We start from the raw sequence: 24,745 nt of genomic DNA, 5'->3' as shown, positions 1-24,745 counted from the left end.
TTTATGAGAAAATTTTAGACCGGTAGAATGAATTTCGTGGAGAGTATAAAGCTTGGTTTCCACTAGCACGCGTCATTACGTTAATATTTTGGCGCACATAAGATATTCGGACACAACAATTTGGATTGTCGTGGTGTTACGCGCACTAGTTGACACTCGGGTGACACTAAGCTAAAAAATCACAAGTAATCCAAGGTAATGAAATGAAAGGTAAGAGCGACTAATCATTGGTAAGAATAAGAATAATGAAAAAGTATTAAAAAATATACATATAGAAATTGAAAATCGTTAAAAATCAATAAGCTTAGATATAGAAGCCCTTCAAAACATTTGAAAAAAAAAAATCAAATATTATTTCCGAAATTTAAAAAATCAAAAGAAATCTAAGAATATTTAGAAATACGACAAAAATCGAAGAAATCATGGTTTAGATGGGAATTAAAGATTATTTATAAACTAAAGAAATCGTTGAAAATCAAAAAAATCACGGGAAATCTTTGGTAATCACAAAAAAATCAAAGAAATCTAGGTAAAACAAAAAATAATACGGAAATCTTTGTGGAAATTTTTTCAATCACAGATTTTTTTGTAATCGGAAAATCTTCGAGAATCAACGAAATCTTTTGAAATCAAAGGAAATCTTTGATAATCAAAAATCTGGTGTACATTTTTTACTTAAGTGGCAGGCCCCTTAGTTTGTAAAGGCCGTGATATATAGGCTGAAAAGCACAACCTCCCCTTTCAATACACACCAGACTTCAGTAACAGATAAGGTACAATTCCACTTAGGGCAAGGCCACAGGTACGATATGCCATTTAGGGCGATACCACTAGGAACGATTCTACTAAGGGCAATGTCACTAAATAAGATGTCATTAGGTACGATGTCAGTTAGGGCGTTTTCAATTAATACCATACTCACTAATACCTGTCCCTTCTTAGCCGCAGTAAAATGCTATATATCCCCTATATATATCCCCTTTTTGCTCAGCGTAGCTGAACTTTTTCCGATAATTTCTAATTATCTACGAAACGTAAAGCAACGAAACTTTATATTCGGGTATTTTAAACGTAATTTCTTCGTTTAAAAGTAATATTAAGGTGGTAACGAATAATTTGCAACTTACTCTTTAATAATAAAAAAGCCAAAAAAATCATACAAGTTTAACTTAAAAATCAAAAGTGTAATAAAAAACACCAGAAAGAGTATAAATATCCCAAATGTAACGCTTACAGTATCAGAAGTTATTGGAGCTTCCTCTCTTCAAATAAATTTCCCCAATAAAGCAAAGATGTACAAGACCGTCAGCTCAATTCTCTTCACGGCAATCATTTCTGCGGTAAGTTGACTAACAGGAGTTAAGTGTTAGTTTCTATCCAATTTATTAAAGTAAATGTGTTGTTCAGGTTCTGGGCCAGAAATCGATCGACGTTGAGACCGCTCATGGAATCGAAATAGCAGCCCCGTTGCCCTTGGACATGGCCCCGCCCTTGAACACTGTTCACGAAGAGGCAATGGAATTGCCAGCTGCCGTCTTCGACATTCCTCAACCGTCCTTGTCTCTCGTCCAACCAACAATTGAGATGCCCAAAGGTGCACCGGAAGTCCACGATGTTCCTCATGCTAACATCGCCTTCTCTGGGAATGTCTTGAAGGAGAAGAAAGTGATCCTCAACATCCCTTCGCCGGTCATCGAGGCTCCGAAGCCCATCGTCCAGACCAAACCCGCCCTCTTCAGGGTTCCTCAGGCCATCTTCGTTATCCCCAGTCCCGTGGTCCAGCACAAGCCCATGGTCTACAAGGTGCCCCACACTCTCATCGTGCACCGACCAGAGGTGAACCTGCAACAGTACCACGTGGTCATCCCCCAAATGAAGATCGTCAAGGGTTCCAAGTCTGCCTATACTCAACCCATCCCTGAAATCTATAAAGCGAAAACCTCTGGCCCCGTTTTCACGAAGATGGACTCTAAGATCCAAGCTGTCCAGGGTGTAGGAAAGATGATCGCGGACATGGAGGCGTCGAAGGCGGCTTCCTTCGGTGTGGCCAGAGACCTGGTCGAGAAGAAATTCCACGACAAAGTCGCCCGCGTCTCGAAAACTTTCCACGGAGCTATGTGAAAGTTCATGTAGCATCTTCTAGCGTTGTTACTAGTTTTTAAACACTATTTATTTCCATAAATATTTATGTCATGTGTAAATAGATTTTCACTCGAATTAAACTTGATTTCCTTTTATCTAATGGTCTACCTTACTTTCGCTAACCAAAGCGTCCTTAAAACCGTGGACCAAACTTACGTCCGAAAATAATTAGCCTGTTTCCTTTCGGTTACATTTTAGATTCATGGTTGGCCCATATAAAAAACCTCACTTCCATAGATTACAAAATCTCACTACATGTGAGCTTAGTAATTAAAAAAAGAGCCGAAAAAATTCATGTAAATTTAACTTAAGGATAAAACATTAAATAAAAAACCCCAGATGGAGTATAAATATCCCAAATGTAAAGCTTACAATATCGGCAGTTATCGGAGCCCCCCTACCCCTCTTTAACTACAATTAACTAAGTAAAGCGAAGATGAACAAGGCCGTCATCTGAATTTTCTTCATGACAATGGCTTCTGTGGTAAGTTTCCTAACAGTCTTCAGTTAAATGTTAGTTTCTATAAAATTTATTAAAGTAAATGTGTTGTTCAGGAACCGAAACGACAACCAACTAACAAGGAGACATCCCGAAGTATAACCCACCGATTTTATTCAAACTCGGGGGATTGGTAGCTCTTCATGTATCATGAAAAATCCTAAAGGGAATTTATTCAATGGGCAACCGTTTTGCCATGGCAACGAAAAATGTTTTTGACAAAACAAAATATTAAATTTTACCATTGAAATAATAAAAGGCAGAGTTTGTGGATGGCCGTGTGAGGACGACCACCAATCCCCCAACGGGTGGTCGGAATACTTCCGCCACGGGTGTCCCCACCCCTGTCCCCACGTATCCCCCCGATGGCGTGGCCGTTACACATATCTCGCCCTGATTAATCAGATGGTGTCTTCGCCGGGCTCGCGGTCTTCTCAGACTCAATTCAGCCCTTTCTTCTTTGAATAAAAAAAAAGTGCCTTTTCTGTTCTTTGTCAAAGGTAAGGTGTTTGGCTTTTTGCTATTAATTTTTCTATTGGTGTAGGTGTTTGGATATTTTTCTATTCGTTATTTTGCCTCTGGAGCTTGATCGATTGGGCTATAACTATATATTTCTCTATTCGTTATTTTGCCTCTAGAGCTTGATCGATTGGGTTTTTATTATATTTTTCTATTCGTTATTTTGTCTCTGAAGCTTGATCGATTGGGTTTTTATTATATTTTTCTATTCGATTGGGTGTTTATTATATTTTTCTATTCGATTGGGTTTTTATTATATATTTTTCTATTCGTTCTTTTGCCTTTGACGCCTGATAGATTGGGTTATTTTATATTTTTCTATTGGTTATTTTGCCTATGAAGCCTAATCGATTAGGTTATTATTATATTTTTTTTATTTTGCATATTTTTGTTCTGAGCCCTGATCGTCTGGGTTATTATATATCTTTCTATTGGTGGTTTTGGCTCCGAAGTTTGGTCGATTACGTTTTTTGCATATTTTAATTTTTTGGTTGTATTAAGCTTTTGGGTGATATTGTTTTGTTGATAATGTTTTTGTGAAATAGTTTATATTGGGTTTTTTCGGTATTGTTATTTGGTTGGCACTGAAAATTAATGTGTATGGCAACATTTCTTGGAAGGCACTTAAAATACAGTTGTATGGCAAAACATTTTTTTTGCAGGTAAGTTATTATTTCTGCATTGTTTTATGCCGCAAGATTTTTAATTGAAATTGGAAAATTATTAACCAAAAAGCGAACGGTCGTTATAATACCCTCTGTAGATATTTCTTTCATTAAAATTTGCCTCGTATTACATTTAACTGATACACTTGTTTTGTAAATAGGGTTAAATTCAATTGTGCGTTGTTCTAGTTCGTCTAACTCACTGTTGTAACTACTTAATTTATAATATTCTGAATAAATTAAACTCGGTTGTTTCGTCTCAATTATTTAAATTATAATTAAATTGTATACCGTGCGGGATTGAACCGGGATTACGTTTTTAGTAAATAACTCTGAATTGCGGAGATATATCTTTAAGGGCTATCTCGAGAGATTAATACCACTAGGGACAATTCTTCCGAGGAGAGGTATATTTTGGCTTGCCAACTTGTATTTCTTTGTTTTGAAAATGTAGATCCTACTGTTGTTTGCTAGTCTTGACGTATTATCTAAATCAAGACCTTCTTATATAACTCTCCTTTTCGAATTAATTATCACGTAAAGGCGCTGGAAAAAGGAAAATTTTTATTTATGGACTTACTATTTTTGACTTACTTTGTTTGGTCTAATTTAATTTGGACGACTGCGAGTCACAACTCGTCAAAAGGATGTAAATTGGAAATCGAGAAGTTAAATTAGATACTACCTCCCGCCCGAAATGCTTATACTACAATCTTCTGCTAGTATCTATAATTTTTAAATTTTATGCCATCGTGAAAATTCTACACCATGTGACTATCGAAATGCACCAACAGGTGGCGTATAGAAAACTATATTACATGTACTCAGTGTTGGGCATTTTCGTCGAAGAGCCGCTCACACGCACGTCTTTTTGAGTGGTAAAATTTTTACTACTCTCTTTCCGCTCTTTTTTTGAGCGGTATAATTTTCGCTCCTCTCTTTGCGCTCTTTTTTGAGCGATAAAATTTTCACTCCTCTCTTTCCGCTCTTTTTTGATCGGTATAATTTTCGCTCCCATCTTTGCGCTCTTTTTTGAGCGGTATAATTTTCGCTCCTCTCTTTGCGCTCTCTTTTTGAGCGACAAAATTTTCACTCCTCTCTTTCCGCTCTTTTTTGAGCGGTATAATTTTCGCTCCTGTCTTTCCGCACACTTTTTGAGCGGTTTAATTTTCGCTCCTCTCTTTCCGCTCTCTTTTTGAGCGATAAAATTTTCGCTCCTCTCTTTCCGCTCTTTTTTGAGCGATAAAATTTTCGCTCCTCTCTTTCCGCTCTTTTTTGAGCGGTATAATTTTCGCTCCTCTCTTTGCGCTCTCTTTTTGAGCGATAAAATTTTCACTCCTCTCTTTCCGCTCTTTTTTGATCGGTATAATTTTCGCTCCCATCTTTGCGCTCTTTTTTGAGCGGTATAATTTTCGCTCCTTTCTTTGCGCTCTCTTTTTGAGCGACAAAATTTTCACTCCTCTCTTTCCGCTCTTTTTGAGCGGTATAATTTTCGCTCCTGTCTTTCCGCACACTTTTTGAGCGGTTTAATTTTCGCTCCTCTCTTTCCGCTCTCTTTTTGAGCGATAAAATTTTCGCTCCTTTCTTTCCGCTCTTTTTTGAGCGGTATAATTTTCGCTCCTCTCTTTGCGCTCTTTTTTGAGCGGTATATTTTTCGCTCCTCTCTTTCCGCTCTTTTTTGAGCGGGGTAATTTTCGCTCCTCTCTTTCCACTCTTTTTTGAGCGGTAAAATCAGCACTCCTCTCTTTGCGCTCTTTTTTGAGCGGTATAATTTTCGTTCCTCTTTTTCCGCTCTTTTTTGAGTGGTAAAATCGGCGCTCCTCTTTTTCCGCTCTTTTTTTTTGAGTGGCAAAATTTTCGCTCCTCTTTTTCCGCTCTTTTTTGAGCGGTATAATTTTCGCTCCTCTCTTTGCGCTCTTTTTTGAGCGGTAAAATCAGCACTCCTCTCTTTGCGCTCTTTTTTGAGCGGTATATTTTTCGCTCCTCTTTTTCCGCTCTTTTTTGAGCGGTTAAATCAGCACTCCTCTTTCCGCTCTTTTTTTGAGCGGTAAAATTTTCGCTCCTCTCTTTCCACTCTTTTTTTGAGCTGTAAAATTGCCACTCCTCTCATTTTTGTTTTGCGCTCTTTTAAAAATATATTTTACCGCTCATTTTTGCTCATAATAACAAATCCGCTCACGATGAGAGGAGCGGCCAACACTGCTATGATGTACTTCACAAAGTTACGAAAGACTTCGTGAAATTTATTATAACGAAACCCAGAATCTCTGGAGTTCAATTAAGTAATACGTGTATATAGAGGCTTAAATAAGAAGCAGACCTTTGAATGTAACTCTTTAGTATCAAGTCCTTTACCTTACTTTTCGCCATAGCAATGCACCAATCGATTAATTTTTCTCTGATTTTCCTCAATACCTAAAATAAACTTCTGTAAAATCTTCCTTGAAAAACATCATGTTTAAAACGGTTTGATTCAATCGTTTTAAACACATAGAGTTTTATTCATTAAAACATGTTAAAACCCTTGTTTAAAATTGACGCCACGACCCCAGTTTAAGAAAACTATTTTTATTTCAGTTCTAAAAACACCCAAGGCTGTGTTGAAATTTTTTATTCGTTACTCGTAAACATAAAAAATGCAGTTGAAAGCTACCAAAAACCTATTAATAAAATTCTGATAATAATAAAAAACCTCGTTTAAGGTTCTTTTCCTTAATTTAAGGCTGAGCGAATAACCGACTTCACCGAATAATTCCGTCGAATATCCAGACGAATGACCGTCTAGATATTCGAATAACATTTCTATTATTCGGTAAATCTTCAGTGATTATTCGGTTAATATTCGGCCTCCCAATCGGTCTTGGCCACCGCGTAGCTCTCTATGGGGAGAGTGAAGCCAAAACCCGTTTTGGGGGAAGAAATTTCTAAGGTAGAGCTCTCACTTGGCGGTTGACGGCTAATATGGCGGCGCCTGGTAACATTCAAATAAACGAATCTATAATATACTTCTTTATGTAAGTACGTGCGTCATTGGTTAGTTCGCTCTGAGCAGATACTTTTTAGTTTTTTATTTACGTCATAGATAATTCAGTTCTACAATTAAGATTTTAAAATTATAAATATTTCGACTATTAGACTTGTTATTTGACCAAAACTAAACCTATATTCGACGAATATTCGACATATTATTCGACGAATATTCGAGAAGGTATAATTTGCATTAGGCCTAGCTATTCGACATTTGGTTAAAAATCTACTATTGGCCTCGGTATTCGATTAGACAATTTTGGGGTATTCGATATTCTTCTCGTTATGCTAAAAGTACTATTCACCCAGCAATAAAATAATTAGTAACTTTGTTTGACTGCTAAGACCAATATTTTACAAAAAATAAAAAATAATAGAATTTTTGGTTATAACGGTTTTTGGTCCAGAGTTTCAATAACACAGATAAATAAAATAGGTCAAAGAGTCCCATTACTAAAAGAAACCATCACCAGATAATTAGCATAACATTTCGATAGTGAGAAAGATAATATAGAACTAGATTCGAATTCTGACAGCTTTCTGGTTTATGGTTTAATAACGACGAGTATACCTACTTCCGGCACGTGACCTCTGAAAAATTGGCCTCCATCGGTCGCTGTATTGTCCTAGTACGGCCATCTTTGGTGACACGCGGTTGCGCGAATAGCGCTTCATCAAAATTGGCCATGGTCTTATTTTTAAATGGTTACTATGGTAACTATGGAGCTAATGTTTTCGGAGTTCCGGCAGGAAGTGGGTCAGCTCGAGGCAGTTATTTCGAATCTAGGGTACGAGGGCCATATTATCTTTGAAAGTGCCAAACTAAAACTTTAAACTGACTCTCAAAGTTGCAGAAAGAAGTGATTTTGGACATTTTCGACCGTTGCTTTGAAGCGGCTAAACCGATTTCGAAAATTCTTAAGGATTACTTTTCAGAATATTAAGACGGATTTATTGCGGTTAATGATACAAATTTCTTTGTGCCAATTTTGAAAATTCATTAAAAGTACATGGATTTGAGAAATAATTTTATCGTACTTAAAAAAGACCTTTAAAAAGATATCTTGCTCTTTAATGTACCACCGATAGAAGCCAAAACATAAATAAAACAGTGCTCGGAAACTTTCTTCAGCGACTGTTCATTGAATTTTAGTAGCAAAACATTTACGGATAATCTTTGTAACACGTTACCGGTTATTATGTGACTTATGTTAACATTTAATTCTTATCGCTCTTATAAACAATTTTTCGTTAGTTATCAAACAAAGCTGAAAAATGTCATGTAATTTTAACTTAAAAACCAATAAAAAATACAAACACACATGAAATAAAAAAATCCAGAAAGAGAATAAATATCCCAACTGTAGCATCCTTCGTATCAGAAATTATCGGAGCTTCATCTGTTCAACTACAACTCACTAAGTACAGCGAAGATGTACAAGACGGTCAGTTTAATTCTTTTCGTGGTAATAGCTTCTGCGGTAAGTCAACTAATAGCAGTTTAAATAATGTTTGATATCAAATTTATAAAAATATAAATGTTTTCAGGTTCTGGGCCAGAAATCGATCGTCGTTGATTCTCCACATGGGGTCGAAATAGCAGCCCCGTTGCCCTTGGACATGGCCCCACCCTTGAGTACTGTTCACCAACAGACTATGGAATTCCCAGATGTCGTCTTCGACATCCCTCAGCCGTCCTTGTCTCTCGTCCAACCAACAATTGAGATGCCAAAAGGCGCACCGGAAGTCCATGATGTTCCTCACGCCAACATCGGCTTCTCTGGGAATGTCTTGAAGGAGAAGAAAGTGATCCTCAACATCCCTTCGCCGGTCATCGAGGCTCCGAAGCCCATCGTCCAGACCAAACCCGCCCTCTTCAGGGTTCCTCAGGCCATCTTCGTTATCCCCAGTCCCGTGGTCCAGCACAAGCCCATGGTCTACAAGGTGCCCCACACTCTCATCGTGCACCGGCCAGAGGTGAACCTGCAACAGTACCACGTGGTCATCCCCCAAATGAAGATCGTCAAGGGTTCCAAGTCTGCCTATACTCAACCCATCCCTGAAATCTATAAAGCGAAAACCTCTGGCCCCGTTTTCACGAAGGTGGATTCTAAGCTCCAAGCTGTTCATGGCTTTAGTAAGATGATCGCGGACATGGAAGCATCCAAGGCGGCTTCCTTCGGAGTGGCCAGAGACCTAGTCGAGAAGAAATTCCACGACAAAGTCGCCCGCGTCTCGAAGACATTACACGGGGAGGTTTAAAATTAGCCTTTAAACTTTTGTTATTCAATTTTAGAACCTAGTATTTATTGCTGTAAATATTTATGTCATATGTAAATAGCCACGTACAAATAAAAAAACGATTTTTAAATGGAAGAGTTATGTACTTAATCAAAAGGGACGGTAGTCCCTATGCAAGGTTCGGGTACAGAATAGAGCATCTACCCGAGCACTTGCTATAGTATCTCGAGTCAGAATGAAGCCGATTTTACCCCCTCGTAACTCAAAAACTATAGGTCGTATCAAAACAAGTGATGCATCGTTTGAAAGGTTACAGGCACGCGACAAACATATACGAATTCCATCGAATAGGGTTGAGGGGTAGTAATGGGGCAAAGTAAGGCTTAATTTTTCTTCTTCTTCCATCTTCTCCTCGCAGACCAATCTACAGCAAAAACTACTGAACCGATTTAAAAGCAATTTGGTATACAGTTTTATATTAAGCTCCCATTGTGTCCTTCCAAAGAAGAAGTTCATATATGATATAGTTCTTGAGCTACGGCGACAAATGTACAGTTAAGCGAGTCGCTAACGAATCCATTGAGTAATATACACATAAGAAGTACTAAACCGGAGTGACCAGCGATTTCAAAAAATAATACAAAACCCCTGAGGGTTGATTCTAGGTGAAACCGTGGCGCTATGTTCGAAAAAATAGTCTTAAAGGTTAAATTGCCCGCTATGACGGATGTACTTGGAAACTATGTATGCAACATATTTATAGGTGGATTGTAGGTTAAAAGGGGTGCTGAGTTCGACAACAATAGTCTTGCGAGTGTCAGGGTGGTGGTTGTCCGCCATAGGTCTTGTCGATAAATAAGTCCAGTTTATGACGTTTATGGGAATATAATTACAGAAATAGATTAAACATTCGAATGCTACTGATTTAAGGTTGCTTCTAAGTGAAAGAGGTGCAGTGAGTTTGAAGTGTCTCGCCAGTGTCAGGGTGGGCAGTGTGCCGCTAGAGGGCGGTAAACCATGCCAATGAGTAATAGGCCGCGTTCAGTGACGCTCAACGGAGGGGAAATTGTTGATTAACCGTTGATCTCCGTTTGCAATCGTGACGCCACGTCTGTTGAACGCTTTTTTACGATTGTTGTAAATTTTATCAAATATTGTCTGTCCTGTCGTCTGCAACTAGCCTTCCCGCGTGCTGTGACGTCACGTTTGCGTTATCAATAAAATAACCGGCTCTTCCAGCCGCTTATTTCTATAGCTATTCGATTGCAATCAAGGCCGGAAATGAAAAAAGTCGTACAGTAGAGAATGCGCATTCAACGTTGAGTTTGTGGACGGTTACTGAACGCAACCATAAACACAGTACAAAACGTGTAAAGTTTAATAACAATCGTACAAGCCTATTTATAACCATGAAAAAAATAATTAAAGAGCATAATGACGTCACGTTTTCAAAAAATTAAAGTAAACAATATCTAAACGTACACAATGCTGGCGAAAGAGCTAGGCAGTTCTCAATATTCCAAATAGGTAAAAGTTCACTTTCCAATTTTGTTTATAAATATTATTTCCGCTTTGTTACGTTTGAAGGTATTATAATCACTTCACTGCTATTGTTATAAACAAAAAGGCGTAAAATCCACCCAAAAACCATTCGGTTAAAAATTGCAAGGTCCTTTAAACAAAAACGTCACGTCCTATATTACTTTAGGCCATAAAAGTAGTGAAATCAAATAACGGGCAAGATCTGTAATTATGTTCCCATAAACGTCATAAACTGGACTTATTTATCGACAAGTGATGTGCTCTGAAGTAATATGCTAGACCTTGCGCGTCCTAAGTGTTTTACTGAGATAAAATCCTTTGTACAACCATAAAACATTTCAAAGAGAATGGCTAATATTAGAATCGCTGTTCGGTTGTACACATCGTAATTTTGTATAGTACATGTACCTATATTCGTTTTCAAATGTTTTTATAGCGCACGCGCGCGTGAAAGTGAGTTTTTGGTTGCTGTTAAAAAAGGTGTTATTTTGCGCGTGTAAAAATAAATTAACGGCCAGTTCTGTTTTGAAATAAGAGGAAAAAGGTTTACCGGTTTTTATGTCGGAAAATTTCGCGTCTTTTATTTCGCTGTTCACGACATTTTTTGGTCCGTCGAGCCGGATACATTCGTCAACTTGATTATGTTCCTCAACTAATCATCGAATCGGCTATCTTTCCGTGAGAGACAGTGAAAATTAGCGTGGATTCTCCGTTGGAAACCGTTTAAACCATCGATCATATCCCGATCGTAAACGAATCAACATAAGTCATCATGGATGTTCTGGTGAGGAGAAGAGCAGCTATCAAGGGACAGATCACCAGGATTGAAAATGCGGTGGGTCAAACAGCAACGAATCTATCTGACGTCGCCTTGAAGCTGTATGTAGACAAGGTGGAAAAACTTTCGAAAGACTTGGATGAGGTTCAAGATGCCGTAGTTGCAAATGTCGATCCCGACGACGACGATTTCGCGGATCACGAAGATGAATACAACCCCCTAATCGCTCGACTCGAAGATCTGACAATCCTACTCGTCACTGAATCGAATGAAAGAGCAGCAAACATTCCAGTCAGACCAGCTAGTGATGTACGTTTACCGAAGCTGGAACTTCCATCATTCAGCGGTGGTTACGTCGATTGGCTTCCATTTCACGATCTCTTCACGGGCACCGTACACAACAACGAATCGCTCACCGGAGCTCAGAAGTTTCAGTATTTGAAGTCATCATTACGAAACGAAGCAGCGCTCCTCGTTCAATCTATTCCGGTAACTGACGCTAACTATTTGGAGGCTTGGGATATCTTAAACAATCGGTTCAACAATACCCGGGAAATCATCGATGCACACGTAAAACGTCTCTTCAGTCAAACTAACGTCATCCAAGAATCTTCATCCGCTTTACGAACGCTCATCGATACCACCGCCGAATGCATAAGGGCGCTCAAGGTTCTCAAAGAACCAGTACAACATTGGGACTCCATACTACTTCATCTTGTAAAGGAAAAACTGGATTCAGAATCTCGCCGACAATGGGAACTTTCCCTGAGGGGGACCGAAAGACCAACTTTCGAGGATCTCGTTACATTTCTTGAACAACGGGCCAGAGCCTTAGCAGCAGCTCCGCCTACAACTACTGCAATCAAGTCGAAGCCTCCATTACATCAGAGACCGAGTGCTCTGAGCGAGACGTGTCACTTTTGCAACGAAACACACTCTGTATACAAATGTACCAATTTTCTGAATGCATCTTCGGACGAGCGTTGGAACATGGTCAAGAGGAGTGCCATGTGTTTCAATTGCTTACGAACCGGTCATCAAAGCAATGACTGCAAATCTGGTCATTGTAGGAAATGCAACGCACGACATAACACACTTCTACATCAAGAGAAGGAATTGACGAAGACGAAGGCAACCTCCGGTGTAGTTTCATGCCCATCTCGTGAAATAATTGGATCAACCCAAGTTATCTTGGCAACCGCAATGGTCCAAGTCAAGGGACTTGACGAGCAACTTTATCCAGCCCGAGCGCTTCTGGACTCGGGTTCTCAAGCCAGTTTCATCACGGAACAATTCACGAGGAAACTAAGATTGAAGCGAACACGTTTCAACGTCTCAGTTGACGGAATTGGAGCAACCGGAATGAACACCTCTCAAGGCAGTGTCATGGTGAATATTCAGTCAAATATCATTAACACGTCGGAGGTCATCGTCGAGGCAATCGTCCTGAAAAAGGTCACGGATTATTTACCTAACAGTCCGTTCGATCCTGGAAATTGTCTACACTTGAAAGGCTTAACACTTGCTGATCCAACTTTTCATAGCCCTGGACAAGTGGATATTTTACTAGGTGCTGACGTGTATCTAGAGCTCTTACAAGATGGCATTTGCAAGGGGAAAGAAGGTCTTCCAGGTGCCTTTAATACTCTTTTCGGATGGGCAGTTTCCGGTCCATTGCTGATGGCCGGAAGAAGTTCGAAAATAAAGGTCCACCATTGTACATTGGAAGCAGATTTGAAACATCTTTGGGAGCTAGAAGACATCCAGCCTCGAAGAATACTATCTCCAACAGAAATTCAATGTGAAAAGAACTTTGAAGAATCACATACACGTGACTCTACAGGAAGATTCACTGTACGATTACCAAAGATAAACGATGCACCAAAACTTGGAGATTCTAAACAAATGGCAATCCGTCGATTCTCTCACTTAGAACGACGTCTACGTGTTAACCCGAATCTCTATGAGGAGTACCGCAAGTTCATGGGGGAATACATTGCCCTTGGACATATGGAACTCATTCCCTCGAATGAAATAAAAATCGAAACCAATCCATCTTACTACGTGCCTCATCATGCGGTATTCAAAGAAGACAGTACCACCACGAGAGTTCGTGTGGTGTTCGACGCCTCTGCCAAATCTACAACTGGAGTTTCCCTAAACGATCATCTGCTAGTGGGGCCAAAACTTCAAGATGATTTGGTCAACCTCCTTATTCGCTTTCGTCAACATCGCATTGTAATGAAAGCAGACCTTGCCAAAATGTTTCGTCAAATTAGAGTACATCCAGACGACTCCGATCTTCAAAGAATTGTTTGGCGAAACAACTCACACGAACCCTTGCTCGAATACCGTTTGCTAACGGTTACATATGGAACCGCATCAGCGCCATACCTAGCAACTAAAGTCTTGAAGCAACTCGGCCATGACGTGAAAGAGACACTTCCGTTGGCATCTTCGGCTTTACAAAATGACTTCTACATGGACGATCTAATGACAGGAGACGAAACGATTGAGAACGTTTTAAGACTTCAGTCAGAAATCATTCAAGCTACATCTCAAGCAGGATTTGAAATAAGGAAATGGGCGTCGAATGAAGCTGCATTATTGGATACACTACCAGCCAACATGAAGGATTTACAAAAGCCACTATGCATCGAGAACGACGAATCAGTCAAGACTCTCGGCCTATATTGGACTCCTTCGGCTGATAATTTCTCGTTTATGGTTACTTCTCCAGCGTCAAGAAGTTCAATCACTAAACGTACGATTCTTTCGGATACAGCAAGGATATTCGATCCTCTGGGACTGTTGGCACCAGTAACCGTTCGAGCGAAACTGATGTTACAGGAAATGTGGCAGCTAAAATTGAATTGGGATGAGCAACTTCCCCAACCACTTGAAGCTAAATGGAGGTCGTTTCGAACCGATTTACCAGAAATTGAAAACATTACGGTTCAACGGCACATTTCGCAAGCTAATGCTACAGACATTAGCCTGCATGGATTTTGTGACGCATCGGAGAAAGCGTACGCAGCTGCCGTATACCTGAAGACGGTGAATAACAACGGACAAATCAAAATACAACTGATCGCTGCGAAAACAAGAGTCGCTCCGCTCAAACAAATCACACTTCCGAGACTGGAATTATCTGGTGCATTACTTTTGGCTTCTCTGATTCAACTGATCAGGGAGTCATTGAGATTGGATATAGCTGATGTTCATTGCTGGTCGGACTCAACAATCGTCCTAGCTTGGTTGAAAGCTCCACCGCAACGTTGGAAAACGTTCGTAGCCAATCGAGTGTCAGAAATCCACGAGAAACTACCGAGAGCGCAATGGCATCACATTTCAGGAGACAGCAACCCTGCAGATTGCGCTTCTCGAGGAATATCCGCTAGCGAACTGGGAAATCATGGTCTCTGGTGGCATGGACCGCAGTGCCTTATTTTCGCCGCAACAACGCAAGAACTACATGAACTCTCAGAGCCAAATGAATGTTTATCCGAGGAAAGACGAATTATTTCGTTAGTAACACATCATCAAATGGATTTCACGCTCCTTTCCAAATTTTCAGCGCTTAAAAAACTCATTCATATCACCGCCTACATTCTACGTTTTGTCTTCAATTCGCGAAATGCGACAGAATTGAGGATTACTGGACCTTTATCGAAGGAAGAGAACGAAAAGGCGCTATCCCATTGGATTCGGGTCGTCCAAAGCAACAGTTTTAACGAAGAGACAGCTTGCCTTAAACAAAACAAGGAATTACCACGGAAAAGTAAAATCCTTTCGATGCGTCCGTACATCGATCAAGATGGGATTATTAGAGTTGGTGGCAGACTTTGCCACTCCAACTTACCATACGAACAAAGGCATCCGGCACTGTTACCGAGACAGAGCAAATTAACAGAACTTCTAATACAACACGAGCACGAGAAACATTTTCACGGAGGTGCTCAACTACTAACTTCTGTCTTACAGAAACGTTATTGGATCGTCGGTCTTCGTGATGCCATACGTTTCCATATCAGAAGATGTGTTTCATGTGTACGACAGCAGGCAGTCACTGTAAAGCAACTTATGGGCGATTTACCACCAGCGAGAGTAAATCCTGCTCGGCCATTTTTGAAGTGTGGAGTCGACTACGCAGGACCATTTACCCATAAACTAATGAAGGGACGAAGTCACTTCAGGTTTAAGGGATACATTGCCGTCTTCGCTTGCTTTACCACAAGATCAATTCATCTTGAACTTGTCAGTGACATGACCACCGAAGCATTTCTGGCAGCATTGAAACGCTTTGTTGCTCGACGAGGAAAATGCGCCGACATTTACAGCGACTGTGGAACCAACTTTACAGGAGCCGATCGAGAGATGAAAACATTCATCAAATTCATAGTCTCTACAAACAACAACGATCAAGTATCACGATGGCTCGCAGACGAAGGAATTAATTGGCACTTCAACCCGCCTGCAGCGCCACATTTTGGAGGCCTCTGGGAAGCCGGGGTGAAGTCCGTCAAGTATCATCTGAAACGAGTTCTTGGCACCATGGTTCTAAACTTTGAAGAAATGCAAACGCTTCTTTGCCAAATCGAAGCTTGCTTAAATTCACGTCCTTTAACGGCGTTAAGCTCGGATCCAAACGACTTCAATGCGTTGACACCTGGACATTTCCTAATCGGAGATGCGCTCACCGCAATACCCGAACCCGATCTCACTTCTGAAAACGTCAACCGCCTGTCACGTTGGCAATTGGGCCAACAAGTACTGCAGCACTTTTGGAACCGTTGGCGAAATGAATTCCTCTCTCGCCTTCAACAACGTCCAAAGTGGACTACACCAAAACCGAATCTACGAGTCGGCGACTTGGTCTTGCTCAAGGATGAAGATTTACCTCCAACCAAGTGGAGAATGGCAAGAATCACTGAACTTCATCCAGGACAAGACAATCAAGTTCGCGTCGTAACTGTCAGAACCTCTGACAAATCACTGAAAAGACCCGTAGTTAAATTATGCCAGTTACCACTAGACTGATTTTAATTGTATTCAAAGTGTTTACTAAGGGTTATTTATGTATGCAAATGTAACTTTTCGGACTTTTACTATCTCATTTGAAATTCGTTATTTCAAGGCGGGCGGAATGTTCGGTTGTACACATCGTAATTTTGTATAGTACATGTACCTATATTCGTTTTCAAATGTTTTTATAGCGCACGCGCGCGTGAAAGTGAGTTTTTGGTTGCTGTTAAAAAAGGTGTTATTTTGCGCGTGTAAAAATAAATTAACGGCCAGTTCTGTTTTGAAATAAGAGGAAAAAGGTTTACCGGTTTTTATGTCGGAAAAGTTCGCGTCTTTTATTTCGCTGTTCACGACAATCGCATTGTATCAAATATATTATTTAGATCGAAATATATTATCTACTTTATTTAAATTTACTCTTTTACCTTAAAACCATAATTAAATAAAGGATGATAAAATACGCGAAAAAGTAGATTAGTCCATAATTAAAAGGGATAATATATCTAAATCCTAAACAAATTTGAAGAAATTAAAAAACTTACTAATAACTCGTACCGATAGGTCTTCGAGCGAATCTCGGATCAAATAGATCTTCGAGTAAAAAACTGCATAAAAACTAAATAAAATAGCCAGAAATTCCAACGGTAGACCGGTTTCGTTCTATTTGGAACTCATCAGTACCGTGCGGGAAATCTGGCTGGCGACTGTTATATCGAAAAGAGAAAGTAAGCCTAAACATTAAAAATTTCAAAACGCGTTGCATAGCAACGGAAAGCCGAAAAAGGGGGGAGTGTGGTGGAGAATAGTATATACGATAAGTTAAGTTAGAAGAGAGCACCTATGGACTGTGAGAAGGTGCTCTCTTCTAACTTAACTTATCGTATATACTATTGACGGCTTTTAAAATTCATTTTGCACGTGAAAATACCTCTACATGTTATGGTCAAAAAAGCACGCAAAGAAGGCTGTGTGCCCAAGACATGTACCTGTAGTGTCGCGCGCTAAAACGTCATTTCAAAATCCGTCAATTCTCCACCACACTCCCCCCTTTTTCGGCTTTCCGTTGCTATGCAACGCGTTTTGAAATTTTTAATGTTTAGGCTTAGTTTCTCTTTTCGATATAACAGTCGCCAGCCAGATTTTCCGCACGGTACTGATGAGTTCCAAATAGAACGAAACCGGTCTACCGTTGGAATTTCTGGCTATTTTATTTAGTTTTTATGTAGTTTTTTACTCGAAGATGTATTTGATCCGAGATTCGCTCGAAGACCTATCGGTACGAGTTATTAGTAAGTTTTTTAATTTCTTCAAATTTGTTTAGGATTTAGATATATTATCCCTTTTAATTATGGACTAATCTACTTTTTCGCGTATTTTATCATCTTTTATTTAATTATGGTTTTAAGGTAAAAGAGTAAATTTAAATAAAGTAGATAATATATTTCGATTTAAATAATATATTTGATACAATGCGATTCTAATATTAGCCATTCTCTTTGAAATGTTTTATGGTTGTACAAAGGATTTTAACTCAGTAAAACACTTAGGACGCGCAATGTCTAGCATATTACTTCAGAGCACATCACTTGTCGTTAAAAAAGTCCAGTTTATGACGTTTATGGGAATATAATTACAGATCTTGCCCGTTATTTGATTTCACTACTTTTATGGCCTAGAGTAATATAGGACGTGACGTTGTTGTTTAAAGAACCTTGCAACTTTTAACCGAATGGTTTTTGGGTGGATTTTACACCTTTTTGTTTATAACAATAGAAGTGAAGTTATTATAATACCTTCAAACGTAACAAAGCGGAAATAATATTTATAAACAAAATTGGAAAGTGAACTTTCACCAATTTGGAATATTGAGAACTGCCTAGCTCTTTCGCCAACATTGTGTACGTTTAGATATTGTTTACTTTAATTTTTTAATTATGCTCTTATATTCATTTTTTAATGTTAATAAATAAGCTTGTACGATTGTTATTAAACTTTACATGTTTTGAGCTGTGTTTATTACTCATTGGCATCGTTTACCGCCCTCTGGCGGCACACTGCCCACCCTGACACTGGCGAGACACTTCTAATTCACTGCACCTCTTTTACTTATAAATCAGTAGCATTCGAATGTTTAATCTATTTCCCTAGGACAAGATCTGTAATTATATTCCCATAAACGTCATAAACTGGACTTATTTATCGACAAGCCCTATGGCGGACAACCCCCACCCTGTATTAGCAATGCAACAGTTGCTGGTCCTGGAGAAATAACTTTTTCTCGAATGCTTCTGAAAAATTCTGGAATTTGGAAAAAAGCTTGTAAAGTGGAGATAGTATAGCAGGAGTTATCGTTATTCAAAAATCCTTTAATAACCAAAGTGAATTATCTTTAGGAATATTAGCACTTACAGATTTAGGCACTCTAGCCTTGGAGGGACCAGCTTCATTGCTTGCAACAGCTTCAATACCCAAATCCATTTCATTCCCAGTTTGTTCAAATGCCGTTACTGACACGGGTAAACTTGTTTTTGCTGATCTTTTTAGATTAAAGGTTATTTCTGGTAAATCAGGCCTAAACTAAATTCTTAGGCGATTATACTCAACTATTGCTTTACAATCAGGATATATTTTAGACGCATCAAAATCAAGCAAATGAAGGCCATCCAAAGAAATGACTCTTTGAAACACGTTCGGTCCTATATTTATCAAAGCACATTATAAAAGCGCATGTATAGTAACCCCATAAGTCAAAACCACTAGAAATTGACTTCTTGAAACATAAAAATTTGTCATAATTTCTAAATTAACTGTAACTCTTTAAATTTTTTCTTCAATGGTATGATTATCATATAAAACCAATAACTGTGAAATATTTACATTCGCACTCTTTTTAAACCCTTTTACAGTACCCATGGCTCCATTAACAAGTCCTTTGTCCATATCAAGATTTATCCTTAACATAATACGTGCATTTAGGAAAAGCAGAAGTCTGGATTCCAATCCTGCTGTCACTGATAAATTGCTCTCAACACTCTTAAAAACGTTGGGTTAAATGATTTTGGTTATTTCATTTTTAACTACTTTTTGAGTAAAAAATAACCCAAATGTAGTTGAAAATCTTGAAACGCAAAATTTGGGTTAAACAAAATTAGGTTGTTCTTAAGATAATATAATAGCAACTCAAAATTTGGTCATACTATCGAACTTAAAGTTCCCATATAACAAGTATACTTGTTTTATTCCTCCAAGATCGTGCATCGTTTCCATGAGTGCTTGAAAGGATTCTTAATTTTTGATTCTAAAGGTATAGAATATTTTTAATTTTATTTACTATTTATAATTTAAATTTTTCCAATATTTTAATTTTTTTTTATGTTGTGTTGATATTTCAGCGGAAGAATATAATGAGCTCCCTTGTTTAAATTTCTTGCAAATTGCCAAGGCCTACGATGATTAAATTTATAAACAAAAATAATTGTTAATTTATAAGCCAAAATTGAGTCATATATTAACCATATTTTGGGTAACTTATAAATTTAACCCAAAATATCGTTATTAAAATAACACATTTTGGGTGAAAACGAAAACCACCCAATATTTTGTTTGGTTAAATACTGACCCAACAATGGGTAAAAAAAAACCCCAATTAATTGTTAAATTATAACCCAAAATGTAGTCATATATTAACCATATTTTGAGCTAATGTTCAACGCATATTTGGGTAACTTATAAATTTAACCCAAAATAGCGTTAGGAAAATAACCCTTTTTGGGTGAAAACTAAAACAACCCATTATTGTGTTCGGTTAAGTACTGACCCAACAATGGGTAAGAAAAACATTCGAATTTGGGTCAAAAACAACCCATTATTTTTAAGAGTGTGGCTGAGTTTTTAGATCGCCTATTTCGGAGTGTAGAAATTTCAATGCCCACAACACCATCTAGGGTAGCTGTCACACTGACCCTCAGGGCGGGCTCATTCAGGCCTCGTTTTAAGGCAGGGGTCATCTGGTACTTCTCAACACCGGATAATTCACTCGCCACTGACTCAAGGCCCTGACGGAGCACTAGATTTAACTTTTGCCAGTACAAACCTCCGGCTTCACCTATCCCCATCCAGGGTTCGTACACAATTTCCGGAATTAAATTCCCTGAAATTTCCAGGTTTTCCCTGACTAAATTGCCAAATTTCCGTGACCATTTTTGAAAAATAAATTTATGTTTCGAGGTAAAATCTTGAAAAATGTTAATTGTGTAATTTTAATACATTTTTCAAAAATTTATTTGCCGGATTTGTTTTTGGGGTCATTTTAAAATTCCCTTACTATTTTGGACCATTTTAAATATCCCTGACTATTCCCTGACCATTGGGAATCATTTTCAAATTCCCTGACTTTTCCCTGACCTTTTGGAAACATTTTCAAATTCCCTGACTTTTCTAGGTCTAAATTTATTGCAAATTGCCAAGGCCTTACGATGTTCTTTCAAGTGTGATCAAATTTATAAATGGATGTTTTTGTGGAAACAAAATTGAATGAGTCGTCAAATGATAGGCATCTTTATATCCCCATAAAAAAAATCTTAACAGGACATGCAGGTACAAAGAATAAATTTGGAAGGCTTATAATTTCAAGACATGCTTTTATGCAACCAAATTAATTGTTAATTTATAACCCAAAATTGAGTCATATATTAACCATATTTTGGGAAACTTATAAATTTAACCCAAAATATCGTTATTAAAATAACCCATTTTGGGTGAAAACGAAAACCACCCAATATTTTGTTTGGTTAAATACTGACCCAACAATGGGTAAAAAAAAACCCAATTAATTGTTGAATTATAACCCAAAATTTAGTCATATATTAACCATATTTTCGGCTAATGTTCAATCCATATTTGGGAAACTTATAAATTTAACCCAAAATAGCGTTATGAAAATAAACCTTTTTGGGTGAAAATTAAAACAACCCAATATTTTGTTTGGTTAAATACTGACCCAACAATGGGTAAAAAAACAACCCAATTTGGGTCAAAAACAACCCAATATTTATAAGAGTGAAGCTTCCCAAGCTGCTCTTTAACTGTTTAATGCATTTCTTGCTGCCCATTGGCCTTATCATCACTCAATATTTCTAAAATAGGATTACCACATTTTTGAAGCAGAGCACTGTTTATGTCATTGCACATTTTGATGGTTGATAACAGACAAACAGGTTTTTTACCTTCTTTGCACAATGTATCATAATAGCTGGCAACCTCCTCAATATTGTCTGCTTTCGGAATGAGGCGTGTCTTCAAAAGATCAACATCTTAAGAAGTGACCTTCCCAACCTACAGTCTATAGAGTATTCTCAACATTTATCCGTAGGCAAAGTCTCCCTTCTGTCTTTTATTAATTGTTAACTCATCAAATTTGAAACACTGACGAAATAAATTGAATCCACCAACTGAGCCAATAAGTTTACGAGCTTATTTATGAGTAAGCACAGAAAATGCAGGATCCCCTTTGACGGGTTGTAATTGCAAAACCTCCACGAAAGCCAAAATTGAAACGCCACCGAACGGTTGTTCTTTACCAGTTATCTCACATAATCTTAAATGGATATAAGCTAGCAAAGCCGAAGATACCATACAAAAACTCATCAATTAATAGTAGCTTCAAATGGCCCAGTGTGTTCTGCATTATCTTCAAGGTGTCTGGACCTAATTTGTAATATTTCACAGTTCTGCCACGTTGAACAGGTAGCATTAGCAAACGGTGCAGAGTAACTCCTCCTATGTTATGAGCAGCCAATCCAGTAGGAGCTATCAAAGCCACACCAAGTTTATCTTGAAAGTGAGAGCATACAAATATTCAAAGAATTACATTTATAATAACTTAATTACATTTATAATAATGTAATTACATATATATTAATTTAATTACATTTATATTAATTTAATTACACATATATTAATTTCATTACATTTAATATTTATTTAAAACACTCCTACTGACACGGATTGGATTCGAACATCCAAATGACACTCATTGAAAAATCTTCGCCTTTTCTAGATTCGTACCCACCACTTTACGACGAAATTTAACGCCTATAACCACTACACCACAATTTACCACGCTAAATACTTATTTTTATATCACATATTTTTTTACTAAAAGTCCAAGGCTTAAGATTCTCGAGCTTATGCATCGCATATGGACGCCATTTTATTTTATTTTTCATGGACCAAAGTCAGTAAAAGAGGCTAACACAACAAGGTTAAAATTTCTGACCAAAACGCTACCGCCATCTGTTGAGACCTATTTATATTTATCTGGAAATATTCAATATTTTTAGAAAATTAATTATAAATTTTCTATTTACATTTAATAGAAATTATATAGCAAAGGCACTCAATGAAACTATAATCGGAGTTCCTTTAAAAGTTTTACCACTATACAACAACCACTTTTACCTGTAACCGCGTGGAAAACATTACTATAGTAAAAAAACCAAACGGCATCCCACCACCCAAGTCGCCTACTTTTTCCCTTAACTTTCCCATAGCGTGAAGGCAACGAGTTTAATGTTAAAAGTCGAGGTACCTATATATAACCAGGCGACAACTCGTCGCCTGGTTATAATATTGAATCAGCAGCTGTTTTGATTTATAAGTATCAACATGAAAAAAAGTTATCATCTGTGTATGTTATAATTTTATAAACAATGAAATTTGTATCTCAATGTACATATTTTAATTTCAATTTACTACATTTAATATAACAGTACATCAGCTGTTTGGTGTTATTTGGAGACAAAATAAATAACTTATAACAAATTACAACTTTTTAAAAGGAGCTATTTTTTATTGTAAAATTGAAACCCTCTTTATTATTGTTTACATTAAAATCTAGTACAATGGTCCTGAAATTTTATTTTATTCGTCAGTTAGGGCATTTTCAATTAATAGCATCCTCACTAATACCTGTCCCTTCTTAGCCGCAGTAAAATGCTCAGGTGTACCTATATATCCCCTTTTTTCTCAGCGTAGCTGAGCTTTTTCCGATAATTTCTAATTATCTACGAAACGTAAAGCAACGAAACTTTATATTCGGGTATTTTAAACGTAATTTCTTCGTTTAAAAGTAATATTAAGGCGGTACAAATAATTTGCAACTTACTCTTTAATAATAAAAAAGCCAAAAAAATCATACAAGTTTAACTTAAAAATCAAAAGTGTAATAAAAAACACCAGAAAGAGTATAAATATCCCAAATGTAACGCTCATAGTATCAGATGTTATCGAAGCTTCCTCTCTTCAAATAAATTTCTCCAATAAAGGACAGATGTACAAGACCGTCAGCTCAATTCTCTTCATGGCAATCATTTCTGCGGTAAGTTGACTAACAGGAGTTAAATGTTAGTTTCTATCCAATTTATTAAAGTGAATGTGTTATTCAGGTTCTGGGCCAGAAATCGATCGACGTTGAGACCGCTCATGGAGTCGAAATAGCAGCCCCGTTGCCCTTGGACATGGCCCCGCCCTTGAACACTGTTCACGAAGAGGCAATGGAATTGCCAGCTGCCGTCTTCGACATTCCTCAACCGTCCTTGTCTCTCGTCCAACCAACAATTGAGATGCCCAAAGGTGCACCGGAAGTCCACGATGTTCCTCATGCTAACATCGCCTTCTCTGGGAATGTCTTGAAGGAGAAGAAAGTGATCCTCAACATCCCTTCGCCGGTCATCGAGGCTCCGAAGCCCATCGTCCAGACCAAACCCGCCCTCTTCAGGGTTCCTCAGGCCATCTTCGTTATCCCCAGTCCCGTGGTCCAGCACAAGCCCATGGTCTACAAGGTGCCCCACACTCTCATCGTGCACCGACCAGAGGTGAACCTGCAACAGTACCACGTGGTCATCCCCCAAATGAAGATCGTCAAGGGTTCCAAGTCTGCCTATACTCAACCCATCCCTGAAATCTATAAAGCGAAAACCTCTGGCCCCGTTTTCACGAAGATGGACTCTAAGATCCAAGCTGTCCAGGGTGTAGGAAAGATGATCGCGGACATGGAGGCGTCGAAGGCGGCTTCCTTCGGTGTGGCCAGAGACCTGGTCGAGAAGAAATTCCACGACAAAGTCGCCCGCGTCTCGAAAACTTTCCACGGAGCTATGTGAAAGTTCATGTAGCATCTTCTAGCGTTGTTACTAGTTTTTAAACACTATTTATTTCCATAAATATTTATGTCATGTGTAAATAGATTTTCACTCGAATTAAACTTGATTTCCTTTTATCTAATGGTCTACCTTACTTTCGCTAACCAAA

At 38.3% G+C, this 24,745-nt stretch overlaps 3 protein-coding genes across 4 annotated transcripts; all 3 read left to right on the top strand.

The window, feature by feature from the left end:
• The first annotated feature begins 1,187 nt into the window (after positions 1 to 1,187).
• Positions 1,188 to 2,167, top strand: LOC149952627 (uncharacterized). The gene is made up of 2 exons (XM_090168650.1): positions 1,188 to 1,340; positions 1,408 to 2,167. Exons 1-2 carry the CDS (start codon positions 1,293 to 1,295, stop codon positions 2,119 to 2,121), a joined length of 762 nt encoding a protein of 253 aa, XP_090024776.1. The 5' UTR covers positions 1,188 to 1,292; the 3' UTR covers positions 2,122 to 2,167.
• Positions 2,168 to 2,542: 375 nt separating this feature from the next.
• On the top strand, positions 2,543 to 24,642 carry LOC149952625 (uncharacterized). 2 transcript variants are annotated; one of them, XM_090168649.1, is made up of 2 exons: positions 2,543 to 2,626; positions 23,884 to 24,642. In XM_090168649.1, the coding sequence occupies exons 1-2, from the start codon at positions 2,609 to 2,611 to the stop codon at positions 24,595 to 24,597; spliced, it is 732 nt and encodes a 243-aa protein (XP_090024775.1). In that variant the 5' UTR covers positions 2,543 to 2,608; the 3' UTR covers positions 24,598 to 24,642. The 2 variants fall into 2 exon arrangements, with proteins under 2 accessions (XP_090024775.1, XP_090024774.1); XM_090168648.1 differs by lacking the exon at positions 2,543 to 2,626 and adding an exon at positions 23,740 to 23,816 and having other exon boundaries at positions 23,884 to 24,641.
• On the top strand, positions 8,237 to 9,228 carry LOC149952626 (uncharacterized). Its single transcript, XM_090168654.1, has 2 exons — positions 8,237 to 8,333; positions 8,401 to 9,228. Exons 1-2 carry the CDS (start codon positions 8,286 to 8,288, stop codon positions 9,112 to 9,114), a joined length of 762 nt encoding a protein of 253 aa, XP_090024780.1. The 5' UTR covers positions 8,237 to 8,285; the 3' UTR covers positions 9,115 to 9,228.
• Positions 24,643 to 24,745: the final 103 nt, after the last annotated feature.

Source organism: Leiobunum rupestre, chromosome 3 (assembly GCF_980474605.1).
Source record: "Leiobunum rupestre chromosome 3, qqLeiRupe1.1.hap1, whole genome shotgun sequence".
NCBI classification, from domain to species: domain Eukaryota; kingdom Metazoa; phylum Arthropoda; class Arachnida; order Opiliones; family Sclerosomatidae; genus Leiobunum; species Leiobunum rupestre.
Note: the sequence above shows the minus strand (reverse complement) of the source record. Positions and strands in the feature narration are given on the sequence as shown.

What these genes read in the sequence shown, in the direction of transcription:
- LOC149952627 (XM_090168650.1), top strand. Translation starts at nt 1,293, where the DNA reads ATGTACAAGACCGTCAGCTCAATTCTCTTCACGGCAATCATTTCTGCG. An exon ending in TCACGGCAATCATTTCTGCG is followed by an intron (nt 1,341 to 1,407) that starts GTAAGTTGACTA and finishes TGTGTTGTTCAG; the next exon opens with GTTCTGGGCCAGAAATCGAT.
- LOC149952626 (XM_090168654.1), top strand. Translation starts at nt 8,286, where the DNA reads ATGTACAAGACGGTCAGTTTAATTCTTTTCGTGGTAATAGCTTCTGCG. An exon ending in TCGTGGTAATAGCTTCTGCG is followed by an intron (nt 8,334 to 8,400) that starts GTAAGTCAACTA and finishes AAATGTTTTCAG; the next exon opens with GTTCTGGGCCAGAAATCGAT.
- LOC149952625 (XM_090168648.1), top strand. Translation starts at nt 23,769, where the DNA reads ATGTACAAGACCGTCAGCTCAATTCTCTTCATGGCAATCATTTCTGCG. An exon ending in TCATGGCAATCATTTCTGCG is followed by an intron (nt 23,817 to 23,883) that starts GTAAGTTGACTA and finishes TGTGTTATTCAG; the next exon opens with GTTCTGGGCCAGAAATCGAT.